We start from the raw sequence: 13,258 nt of genomic DNA on the forward strand, positions 1-13,258 counted from the left end.
CCATGTAAAATGTAATAACACATTAAATGTTTTATTTAATTTTCTTTTTTATATAAATGTATATTTTTAATAAATGTTATGAATAGTTAATTCAGCAGTAATGATTTTTTAGTATATGTTCAACCTGAACGAACATTGCTTTGCTATAAAATGTCAAATTAACTGAAAGTTGTTTGGTCCACATGACCTTTGGATGGAACATGATTGTGATTTATATTTATTCATTATTATTTATTAAATATTAATAAACAGTAAAAAGTTTTTTGCTACATTTTTTCTAAGAAATAATCAAAAATGACTTTTCACTCTTTTAATGAGATCTTTTCATTTCAAGTTTGATATATTGAAATCTCTATGAATTGAATACTTAAAATAGCATCCAAAATAGAAGATATAAAATGATGTACAGTATAGTTTAAGGGTTAAAACTGATCTATCCTAACCCTCTGAAATCAGTTTGATCTGCTCTTACAGTATCTGTTTAGCCTGACCTAAAAACATATCATCATCCATGTGAGAGAGACAGAGGCTTATGAAATGAACATCTGTCTACGGCAGACATGCTCCTGTAAGCCGTACCCAGACGTATTGTTTTTCAAAGTTTGCAAGGAAGGCTTCTAAAATGAACCCTTGGGAAGGGGAATCTAAAGGGTGGAAGCGTGAAGGTGGTTTGCTTTTCAAAATGTACATTTCAAGCTCTATTAAAATGCAAATATGATCTCTGAACTTTTTCATATCTCCTTTTGTGAAACGCATCACAGCACCTTAAGAAAGATGAATCGGCTTTTGGGGAAACGCAACTCGAAACCTCTCTCTCTCTCTCTCTCTCTCTCTCTCTCTCTCTCTCTCTCTCTCTCTCTCTCTCTCTCTCTCTCTCTCTCTCTCTCTCTCTCTCTCTCTCTCTGCACTTTCACACAATGCTAAGCATCTGTTTTTTTCCCTACTCAAGGGACTGCATGATTGGTTAAAAGAACCTCTGTGCAGCCAATGAGAGGTCTGTTGTCATGCAGTCTTGGTCGTCTTTGGCGTCACCTATCAGCCCCCCACCGCCAACCTCCTGCCTCCCCCAAAACACACACAAACACAAGTGTGGCAATGAGAGCTGTCATGACATAATGACACGTCTCGCCATCCTGACCCCCCTGCACATATACACAGTTTAAGCCTAGATTTCACCACCTGACAAATCAGCAGTGCCTCTTAAAAAAAGAGTTTTATTAAGAGTCTCTAGAAGTCTGCCACATGTCTTTCCTCTAATGCGCTCATGGGTGGCCCTTTACCCGTGTTCTCTAGAAAAGCACACTGCACACTTTTGGATGTATATATTTATATTTTATATTGTTGTTAAGTTATTGTGTAATTACTGTAGTTATGTCATGAGTTTTCAAACTTTTTGATGTCACTTTAGGATATTGCTTAAAAAACAGCTGGATGAAAGCGCCAATGGGTGCGCATAAATTGTGCATTAATAATGTATGCGTTCCATTGAGGTGGATATATTTTTTTTTATCTGTCAGGAAAAACTATGATGGAAACACGTTTACCGAATAATCCCTCGATGCGCAACATAAAACTCTGTGACTTTGTGGACTAAAAAGTGGATGTGAAATGCCTAAAAAATCTGAAATTTCTGAGCCAAAGTCAGAATGTTATTTGATATAATGACTTTCCAAAAGAGTCTCACATGATTGTGTTCCCAAACACCAGCATCTGAACGCAAGATGAAATGGCAGCATTTATTTCTGTCTCTGAGACATTTATAATAAGGGAAAAAGGAGCCAGCATCATCCATTTTTATGACAGATATTTTGCGCCAATTTCCCAGGAAGTGACAATTTTGTGTTCTTGAACACATTGGATGGAAACGCTGCATTTTATATAAATGTGTTGTGTGATATTCCAATTTTACTTATTCAGAACAAAGGCATAGCTTGATGACGCCTTGATTTAGCGCTGCTTTTATTATGCTTCAGATGACTGCTACCGTTTTTTCCGGTCATGCGTATGTGTGGTATACGCAGTGCTGTTTTATTATATTAGATATATCTAATTGTGTTGAAAGTTAAGTTATAATGAAACTGCGTGTGCGTTCACTCGGTGGCTACTATGAGACACTTGTTGCACACAATATTACGCATGGTAAAACATGGTACTTACGGTAAATAGCTGTATAACAATTATTAGTTTTCTGTTGATGAGTGTATCCAAACAGTTGCTCACATGTCTAATAAAACACATATTTAAAGCATTTTTGGTGTTTCCATGGTTTCTACAAAATTAAAAAAATTGAAATCAAGGAAAGTCAAAGGTATCAGGTATGATGTCATTGATAGCGGACGCACAGACATAGTCCGTGTCCTGGTTAAAATTGCTTATTTCTTTAGATTTAAACATTCTTGGAAACATCTGGGATAATGTAAGTATACAAGTCAACTAAATATACAACATTGTTCTAGTGATGTCTTACAGATTGTGCCTTTAAGCTGTAGCTAAAATATGAAGGCAGCCATGTATTTTCATGAATAAATTAAATTTATAAAATTATAAATGTGTACAATATTATCTACATATGTAACTGCTAAGTTGCCATAACACTATTTTTTGGTTTCTACCATAACTACTATGTTTACGTTTCAAAATAAACCTAAAACTATGGCTGTCTGTAGAATAGCAGAATAAATTAAGTATTACACTTTGAGTGATTTACATTTAAAGTCTCATAGCTTTATTAGATCTTCCCCTCTGCTATAGCTCTTAAATCAAATGTGCCGTTTTACACATTGTGGAATAAAGTTAGTTTACTGTTAAGATGATCAGAATTAAAATTTCAGGTGAACTGTTCCTTAAAATATTTATATTCTTAGTAGAATTGCATCTGTTTTGAGTGCATATTTGAATAGTCATCAATGCACTCTGGGACTGTGTGTGTGTGTGTGTGTGTGTGTGTGTGTGTGTGTGTGTGTGTGTGTGTGTTTGATTGATCGGGAAATGCAGCATTGATACATGCGTCATGAAGCATATGGTGTTCTGCTGTCAGCTGAGTCCAAATAAGACCTACACACACATGCACGCACACACACACACATGCACGCACACACACGACACAATCTGTGCATATGGTCCTTTGAATATTCATGCAGTAGGTTACAGCCAAAAGTTTAAATCACAGTCTAACTTGACAGGCTTTTAAACAGCACTATGGAAATCTGTCTCCCTCTCTCCATCTTTGTATTCAGCATTATCATCAGAAGATCACCAGCTGTGTCTTAGTCTCTAGCGTCCTACATATGTGCACAAATCAATACAATGCCTATGTGTCTGTCTGTGTGCATGCTTTTAATAATCCTCACAGATAGAGAGTTCCATTATAGAGATTGCTCTGTCTTTTACATCAGTCTTATTCTTCTGAATGCAAACGTAATCAACTCTGACCTTAATGGTTGTCAGATTTGATTTGATCCTTAAGTCCATATATATTTATTGTTTTAAGCATAAATGTCACTGAATTTAATTATATTCTTAACAAGTTGCTATTCCCAAAAGATATACCTGTATATAAATAGTATTTAAAACATATAATCATCTCTGACCCTGCAGTTTAAATATTGTTAGGGGGTGAGTTATAAATGTCCCATTCGTCAACAACAAGACACATGTGTCTAATTTTTCTTTCAACACATGTCTCCTTGCTTTTTTATTGCTCTCAGTGCTTTCCAAAGACTTTGAGCTCCTCTCTACACGTTGACCTATCCACATGTCCAATGAAAACATGAAGAGCGCCGTAATACACTGGGATATTCTAGGCAGGGTTAAGACAACAGAGCAGGGGCCTGTCGGAGGCCCTGCTTCAGGCCTCATAGATCTCATGAAAGAAGCATGGATCTGTGAAAATATTTGGATGTTCTTGGCGAGCAAAGTGCCCGAAAGTCTGTGTTTGTACATGTGTGACTGACAGCGTGTGGTCAGTTTCCGGTCATCCAGGAATAAATTGAAGTGCTTCTCGAGATGGGCTGTTCAACTTCTATACTTAAGAAATCTTCTTAGGTTGTGAGCTCTAGGTTGTGAGACCGAGTCAGAATTAGCGGTGAGCTGTGATTAAACATTTACACAGGCTTTTCTGTCAGAGACATGGGCAGCAGACAGATTGTCCTGTAGTTAGTGACATCAGAGTGACAGACGGTTGATAAGGCTTTATATGCTTATAAAGATAAGGCAAGCATAGAGTTCATTTGCTCTGGACTGTATGAGCGTGACACACACACAAATCGATCACTGTCTGCGACCTATGACCTTTCAAACCCCTGACCCCCTGCAGACAGAGAAAAGGGCAGATGGGTCTTTGGTTGAGGGGAGGGGATATCCTATTCTCAGTCAATGTCATTGTGTTCTCACTTCGGCTCTTCTTCCTCGGTTTTTCCCTTCTGTTTTCAATAGAAGCATCACTAGTTTCAGCAGAACCTGGACAATTTCTATTGAAAATGATACCACGTTCCAGTCAGCAAGCACTTCCTTGGTGGTTAAATTACTCTGTGCGAGACCCAGGTGTTCCTCAGCATCAGGTCAATAACACTAAGCTCTGAACCACCCAAGATGGACAGGATCTGGAATGGGAATCATGATTCCTTTATGGGCCGTTTGACCACAGATATTTTCCATTCATCACTTTATGTTCTGATACTTTTGCATCAGCACAAAAACTTGAATCTTATTTACTAATCACCGAACACTGAAGGCACCAAATATTTGTTAAATTTGGAGTATTTTTGTCATTGTCACTTTCTTTTTGCCCAAAAAATCTTTCTTTGTATCAAAGTTTAGTGTTATAGTATCATATGTATTATATTTAGCCACACAATTCTGTTGTATTTACCTTAAGCGATTAACGTGCTATTACTATTACTAGTTTCTGTATATTTTTATTGAATGTGGCAGTGGGGATTCATCAAATGTTGATACAATGATAGAAAAAAGCCAAGCATATTCAAAAATGTAATGTAGCCATGTAATTTTCAACATTTTTAAGACCTGACTCTAGTGTTGAGAATTGTACTTTGTGATTTAGCGTTTGACTTATTTGTTAAGCGTTTGCATCAAAGCATAATCTTCTTATGTGTTTGGCTGTACACACGTTAAATGTTTGTAAAAACTCAAGTATACTTATACTTTAAAGCATTTAGCTGTGCGTATACGCTAAGCGTTCGCGCCCTAGCTGAGGTATACTCAGGGTTTAGCCTCTACAGTTTGCTGTACGTATATGCGCTAAGTGTTTGTGTCAAAACCCAAGTATACTTTGGGCTTAATCATTTGGCTTTATGTATGCTAAGCATTCACGTTAAAACCATATAGCCTACTTTGGATTAAGCGTTTGTCTATACGCTGAGGTATTCTCTGGGTTTATGCATTTTGCTGTATGTATGCACCGAATGTTTGTGTCAAAACTGAAGTAGTCTATACTTTGGGTTTAATCATTTGGCTTTATGTATGCTAAGCGTTCGCATCAAAACAGAAGTATACTTTGGGATTAAGCATTTTGCTATATATATATATCAAGTATCAAACTCAAGTATACTTTGGGCTTGTGAGTTTGGCTGTACATATATGCTAAACGTTTACGTCAAATCTCGAGTATCCTTTGTGCTCATGCATTGGGCTGTAGGCCTGCGTATATATTCTAAGCACTTGTGTCAAAACTGAAGAATACTTTGTGTTAAATAATTGGTAAACCTTTAGGGTACACATTTAATTGTGAGTTGTAGTGGAAATGTCATTGCAGTGGTGGATTGGTAATTGAGTGGCTTGATGAATATGTGCTTATGCTTGCACACATTCGCACAAACACACTCAAACTCACACAAAGTGTGGTCAGTTAGTCCAGAACGCTAAAACATTTGCTTTTGTTTGAGATAAAAACTGTTAAATTATAAAATCAACCATGAGGTTTCTATTAGCTGTTTTTGTACTTAATCACTGTTCGGGTAAAGTATAGACTGTCAGCTTTAATTTTAGGATATTAGCATTCATAAACACCAAGCTGTGTTGAAATTACAGGCCTTTGAGCAAATGTTATTAGACAGATGGCTGTTCAGCTGTCTCCAGACCAGGTGTGCGTCATTTACAGAGTTAGCACATGCACAAAGGAGAGTTTAACAAAAGGGTTTAGTGTTGAGTCTAGGTGTGTCAAAACTGTCTTTCAACATGTGTAAAGCTTACCACTGACACCATCTTTAATGAGTAGCAATAATGGTATAAGGCCTGCAAATCCAGCATTTACATATATTATATTATATTTGACCCAAATATAAGCTCTTAAGATAGCATGTGACATGACCAACTTTATTCTACTCCCACCCTGTTGTCATTTTCCAAACAGTTGATTACCACTTTTGCCAAACAGGTGTTCTGTCCCGGACAAACTCCAGGTTCTTTACTCATCCCAGCAGATAGCGAGACTAACACACTCCTTTCTATTACAGAGTCTGTGTCGTTCCTCCATTCTATCCATCTAGAGCTCAGAGCCCCTGCGTCAGTATGATAGCATTGACATATTTCTCAGTGTCCTACTATTTTCTATTTTTATGTGTGCTAATGTCAGTAGCACTTCATAAACCGGTAGCTGGAAAAGTTTGTTGGACAAACAATCTACCTCTATATACACTTCTGTCCTGAATTCTTATGTAACACATGGAGTGGTCAGTTTGGGTGAGCGTTTGAAACGTTAAACGGTCCTCTACCATCCCCTGGTGGTTCACTGTAGGTAAAGAATGTTTAAAAAAAAAAAAAATCTTTTTATATACTTCCTATATACTTCCTATTTTTTATGTATGTAAACTATTATTAATATTTGTATAACACATTTTTTATGTTTTGATGTATATGTTTATAAATTCTTATTGTTCATATACACTGATCAGACATAACATTATGACTATGACAGATGAAGTGAATGACACCGATTATCTCTTCATCACAGCACCTGTTAGTGGGTGGGATATATTAGGGGAACGTTTAGTGTTTATTAGTGGAACATTACTGGGAACATTTTGTCCTTAAGTGTTTGACAAGGGCCATATTGTGTAATTGTGATGACTGGGTGAGAGCATCTCCAAAACTGCAGCTCTTGTGGGGTGTTCTCAGTCTGCAGTGGTCAGTATCTATCAAAAGTGGTCCAACAGACGAGCTACTGTAGCTCAATTTGCTCAAAAAGCTAATGCTGGTTCTGATCGAAAGGTGCAGGAGACACAGTGCATCAGTTTGTTTTGTATGGGGCTCCATAGACCAGTCAGGGTGCCCATGCCCATCAACCTCCGGTGGGCACGTGAGCATTAGAACTAGAGCATGGTGCAATGGAGAGTGACCTGGTCGGGTGAATCACATTTTCTTTTACATCACATGGATTTCCGGCTGCGTGTGCGTCGCTTACCTGGGGAACACGTGGCCCCAGTATGCACTATGGGAAGAATGCAAGCCGGGAGAAGCAGTGTTATGCGTTGGGCAATGTTCTGCTGGGAAACTTTGGGTATCGCCCGCCATGTGGATGTTACTTTGACACGTACCACTTACATAAGCATTATTGCAGTTCATGTACACTCTCTTTTGGAAACGTTATTCCCTGGTTGCTGTAGCCTCTTTCAGCAAGATAATGTGCCCTGTCACAAAGCAAAAATGGTAAGGGATGGTTTGAGGTGTTGACTTGTCCTCCAGATCTCAATCCAATCGCGCATCTGTGGGACGTGCTGAACAAAGAAGTCCGATCCATGAAGGCCCCACCTCGCAACTTAAAGGATCTGCTACTTGATGAACAAAAGGAGGACCAACACAATATTAGGAAGATGGTGTGGGATTACAAATTTAAGAATCTGTTTAAAACTAAGGAATGTATATTGTATTTAGCATTTAAGGTAAAGATGATGACATCAGATCAATTATTCTGTTATTCAATGCCTCCGGCCTTACTGTTTAATTCCCTCCCCCTAAAATGTAGATAAATTACAGTGTTTATACTGTTTGAATTAGACCTGATGACCACAGCCAAAAACACATTGCAAGTTCTCAATAAAGAATCCTGCTGAAGATATAGCCAAGTCTCCAGGTCTCCAACAGTGGTCATTATAATGTTGCCTGATCATTGCATACCGGTATATATGTTCGTACTTCACCCTCTACTGTATCTTAGGTGGTATATTGAAATATTTCAGATGTGTTTTATAATGTAGCTTAAACATCCTTAAAATATGCAGACAGCTGTGTCTGCTACACACATCGGTGTCCTCTTATTAAGTTACATGGCTATACTTGTCTGATGGTTTTTACTTGATTTAACGCAGGGATTTTATAAATACGGTCCAGGGAGCCTCAAGGGGGTGCTAGGGGGTCCATGGAAAATGTAACAGGTAAAAACATATTATTGAGAAATTGGTCAATTTTCATTGATATACAGATACATTTGATTTGTTAATAATTATTTTAATTAATGCTATTGTTCAGTATTTTATCTCTGTATTTGCCTGCCAGCTCCTCTCCTGCTGCTGGGTGGTGAAAGCAAAAATCTTATTTTAATCATATTTTTATTTTCTCACACTCTGGATAAATCTGTATCTGATAAATCTTCTCTGGGACAAACAGTGGGAGTCAGAGTTAGAGGGCGGCAGTGGCTTGCCAAAATGCCTCAGAAAAGACAAGTTAAGTACCATTTGCTTGCACTTGTCTCTTGGTTTAATGTTTTGTATCTATTACATTGAAATTGAAAATGAATGGTGGTTAAACAAACTATAATATTTTTATTTTATCTTAAACGTTTACATTTGAATTCTCAGTCTTAAAAATGTGTTATACCCTTTAGAAAAAATATTTTTTTTCCTCACAAAATGTATCTCACCTCACACAGCTAAATATGAACCTATAGTAAGGTCAAATATCACAGACCCCTTTAGGGAAACACTTGTCATTGTGGTGCCAGGGTTGGCACCGGTCTCTGTGAATATAAGGCAAATATTGTGAATCCTAAAATGAATCCTGACCTTTGACCTCCCTATCCGGTATGTCTGTCTCCGTTCCCCTGAAATGATGCGTTACATGGATCTTGTGTGTGAGTGAGAAAATTCCCATAATTATAAGTGTCTTTGAAGAGAGCTGTTACTCAAGAGTATATCATTACATCATTCCTGAGTGTGTATGTGGAATTTGCATTAGGGAGAAGAAGAGTCTTTAAATGCGCCCATTAGTCATTATGCGCATCTATTTGTTTGTGTATGTGTGTACTGAGTCAGTCTCCATGGTGTAAAGACAGTCTGTGCAACACAGGAAGCCAGCATGTCTTCCATATCTGCAGAGTGCAAGGACTTATAAATCTGAAGGACGCCACATACTCACCTTGAACACACTCCAGGTAAGCTGTGCCTGCTGGGCCCATCTCATTAAAAAAAAAAATCTTTAAGATCTGGATTTATTGCTCACACGATCAGTTACAGCTTGTAAATGGAAGCCATTCGGATGCTTCCTGGCACCTTTATAATGGATGTCAGCCATTTCACGGGTGTAACGTTTTTATTTCATTCTCCAAGAGCTTGGTTAATCACCACAGAACTTTATGGCAGGCAAATAAGTTTAATGATCAACGTTTAACATTAATTAGAGAATTGTTTTCTTCTCCGTAGCCATTTTTAGCCAAAAATGAAGCCCCTAATGCTGCTGTTCTGGATTTTTGCTGTGCCTGTACACACTTTTGTGCTTCAGCCAAGTAAGTGTTCCTTGAATTTAACTCTTTTTAATTATTATTTACTCATTATTGAAATATTACTTAGTTATTATTTTTATAGGTCTGTGTTTTAAGTTTAAGCATAGAATTCTAACATGCACATGGACTAATAAACATGCATTATGTTAAATTCAACATGTATTTGAATGATGATTTGCTGTTGCTGTCAGTAATATCTTGAAATCAAGACTTACAGTTATTTAATCATGTAATGTAGATTGCCAAAATGACCTGTCTATTTTAAAGTTATTATAGTTGGAAATGTCCTAAAAGCAACTGAAAATCATTTATTTGTGAGGGGTATAGTGTTTGTAATTCTCACAAAGGCGTTTTAACTCTTATAGGTGTAAATGTGACAGTCCTGCAGAATATATCTTCAGAAGGTGATCTTCGGGCAGAGCAGAGACTTGATTTGTTGATGGAGGCTCTCAACACCGGAAAGGAGAAAAGGAGTGAGGAAGAAGCCACAATCCAAGGGGCAGATGAAAAAACAGACACAGTTCTCAGTAAGAGAACTGAAGAGCATGGTATGCATAAAAAAGAAAGGGAAAAGCAAACAAGAGGACACACAGAAAGTGGTGTAATAAAGAAGGAAGTCAGAGAAAAAGAGGATCAGAATCTGTCGGATGCAATCTTAACTAAACCCATCCTCACTGCTTGGAATATCACCTACTCCCAAGAAGTGGAGGGTGAGAAACATCTACCTCCAACAGTCAATCAATATACTACTCCCCCTACCTTGGCCACCACGTTCCAACCTGCTCATCACTTGCTTACAGAATCAATTACTCTACATTCTTCATCTCCCTCCACATCACAAAGACAAGCAACAGCTAAGACCTTGTCTATCATAACCAATAAAGCACTTTCATCTAAAACTACAGTTGAAACCACAAAACTTCACATTGTAAATTCAACTGCTGGGGCAATGGAAACTTCCTTACTAGTAAATAAAAGCAGCGCAAATGATGACCTTATAGTGGAACTCTATTTGATGAACAGCTCTAAACTCCACCCACTGGAGGAAGTGATTGTTGATGTCACAGCAATGGCAGCAAGGGCAGGACCCACTGCAAAGGCCCCTCCTAGTACTTTTACGGCCGAACCAAAAAACAAAGCAGTCGGAGCCAAACTTAAAGACAATACAACATTAAAAGCGAAGAAAAAAAAGATAATCAAAGGAAAGGTGAAGAAGACCACCAAAGTTCTGAAAAAAGCAAAGAAAGTGAAAAAGTTAAAACGAGAGCGCAAATTGAAGCCAACAACACGCTCGTATTTTCCCTATTTTGAAGATCACTACTGTCCCTCAGAATGTTCTTGCTATGGAAGGTATGTTTCTAATAGGTCTTAACCCAAAATGCATAAGAATGTTCCTTATGTTACTGAGTATTGCACTGGATAACTGTAATTTGACATGTAATTTGATCTCTTTTCTAGGGTTGTGCAATGTTCCGACAAAGATTTGAGCAAAATACCTTATGGAATTCCTTACAACTCCCGTTACATACTCTTAATGAACAATCACATTGATGGCATTCAGTTGAACTTGCTGTCCGAGTACGTCTCCATGGAGTTTCTGGTGTTAAGCAACAATCGTTTACCAGATGCGTCGATCGAGGGTGCCTTTGAAGGAATCCAGAGGCTAAAGAGACTATACATGGAGCGGAACCTTCTCCAAAGCATTCCCACCGACCTGCCAGTTACTCTTGAAGAACTCCGTCTGGACGGGAACCAGATAAGTTTGATGTCTGATGCAGCCTTTGGACGCTGCCCAAACCTTCTGATCCTCAGCCTGAGCAACAACAGCCTGGGCAACAAATCGTCCACTATCCCTCCTGGGGTTCTTCTTCCCTTGGGCAAACTTCGAACACTTACGATTTCCTACAACCAGCTTTCCTCTGTTCCGCTGCAGCTTCCCCTAAGTCTTCGAGAACTCTATCTCAGAGGAAACCGCATTCAGAGTCTCCAAGGCGACATGTTCTGGGGTGAGGCGGAGCTGCAGGTGCTGGATCTAAGTGCGAATAGATTGACCGATAAAGGACTTGGTAAGGTGGCACTACTGAATGCCAGTAACCTTGAGAGTTTAAATCTAGAGGGCAATTCTTTGAAGCAGGTTCCTCACCACCTACCTCGGACAATAAAGACCCTCAACTTGGAGGGGAACTTCATATCTAGCATAACTAAGGATGCATTTATTTCAATGCCTCAATTGGAGCACCTAGGACTAGCAAGAAACAAGATCACCAAGGTGGCCCTTGGTGCCTTCCGAGTTCTTCCCCTTTTGCATCAGCTAGACATGAGTCACAATGCCTTACAACAGGTACCACGGCAGCTCCCATTGTGGCTGCACTCTGCAACATTTGCAAACAACAAGATCCATGCAATTCCCCGCGATGCTTTCTGTTGGGGTCGAGGAAACGAGTCTCCCCTTAGCCGCATGGTCAAGGTGCATCTGGAATATAACATGATAGATCTGGGCCACCTGGACACGTTGGCCTTCCAATGCCTCAGAGGCTTTCAGGTGGTGCAGTTTTACTAAATTAAGCAGAATTGGGAAGTCCTGGAAATGGTCGTCAAGTGTAATTACCGGGTTTTAAATTGGTTGTTCTTTCCATGATGAACTTTCTCAATCTAAAGTTTAAAATTTGCAGCTAGTGATGATAAAAAAATATAGACTGCAAACAGCAGAACCTGATTTCACCAGGTGCAACATGTTTCTGGAACAATATTCAAATCAACCAATCAGATTTAATGGACAAGTTTATAGTTGATGTCAGTTTAGACTTACAACCAGGGTTAGGTACTTATACATCGGTGTTGTTCACTGATCATTTTCCTCCAATTTTAAGAAAATAGTCATGGATAGGGTTAGGTTTAGGCATAGGGATATAGTTAGGAATACATTTTCAGACAGGAGTTGTTCCAGGATCAACAAAATATGTATACCCAGTGACGTATCTAATTCGCAAAATCAGGACGTGCCAACAAGCACGTCATATTGGCCCTCATTTATCAATCTTGCGTAGAAACGGGTGTATATGTTGGCGTAAGATTATGCTTACACTCCTCTCACCGCCTGATTTATGAAACTGTGCGCACCTCTGCAATTCAGGTGTACGCAATACTTGCCCTTGATAAATGCGGCGGCTGAAAGCGATCGTCATTAGAATAACACGCCCCTATATATTCAAGTCTCTGCCTCCCGCACGCCCTCATTTTACGCCATGGACAAACAGAAGACGGCAAAGAAGCGAAACTTCTCCGCCGTGGAGATCGGGCGCGCTCAATCATCTCTTTAGTCCACTTAGTCAGGGCACTGATTAGGACATAAGTCAACGGGCTGACTCCCTGATCAGTGCTCTGACTACTGAACTAGTGTTTCATAAGTGTATTTCATAAATTGTATTACCTATGAAAATAAAAGACCCATTTTCTAACTTGGCTGTCTACTTTATCTCTCTTTCTCTGGCCAATGTTATATCAGCACTGATTTGCCAAAGTGGT

The 13,258-nt window shown here is 38.8% G+C and overlaps 1 protein-coding gene across 2 annotated transcripts in view; it reads left to right on the forward strand.

Moving 5' to 3' along the window:
- Window positions 1–13,030, forward strand: part of wu:fc23c09 — a 111,038-nt gene extending 98,008 nt beyond the window's left edge. The window contains exons 2-5 of one of the 2 annotated variants that reach the window (XM_067426798.1): window positions 9,267–9,385; window positions 9,654–9,736; window positions 10,099–11,083; window positions 11,192–13,030. In XM_067426798.1, coding sequence (XP_067282899.1) covers window positions 9,670–9,736; window positions 10,099–11,083; window positions 11,192–12,293 — 2,154 coding nt within the window. In that variant the 5' untranslated portion in view covers window positions 9,267–9,385; window positions 9,654–9,669 and the 3' untranslated portion in view covers window positions 12,294–13,030. Of the gene's footprint in view, window positions 1–9,100; window positions 9,386–9,653; window positions 9,737–10,098; window positions 11,084–11,191 lie in introns of those variants that run through there. The other variant, XM_067426799.1, reaches the window with a different exon arrangement.
- The last annotated feature ends 228 nt before the right edge of the window (window positions 13,031–13,258 follow it).

Source organism: Pseudorasbora parva, chromosome 20 (genome assembly GCF_024679245.1).
Source record: "Pseudorasbora parva isolate DD20220531a chromosome 20, ASM2467924v1, whole genome shotgun sequence".
Taxonomy (NCBI): domain Eukaryota; kingdom Metazoa; phylum Chordata; class Actinopteri; order Cypriniformes; family Gobionidae; genus Pseudorasbora; species Pseudorasbora parva.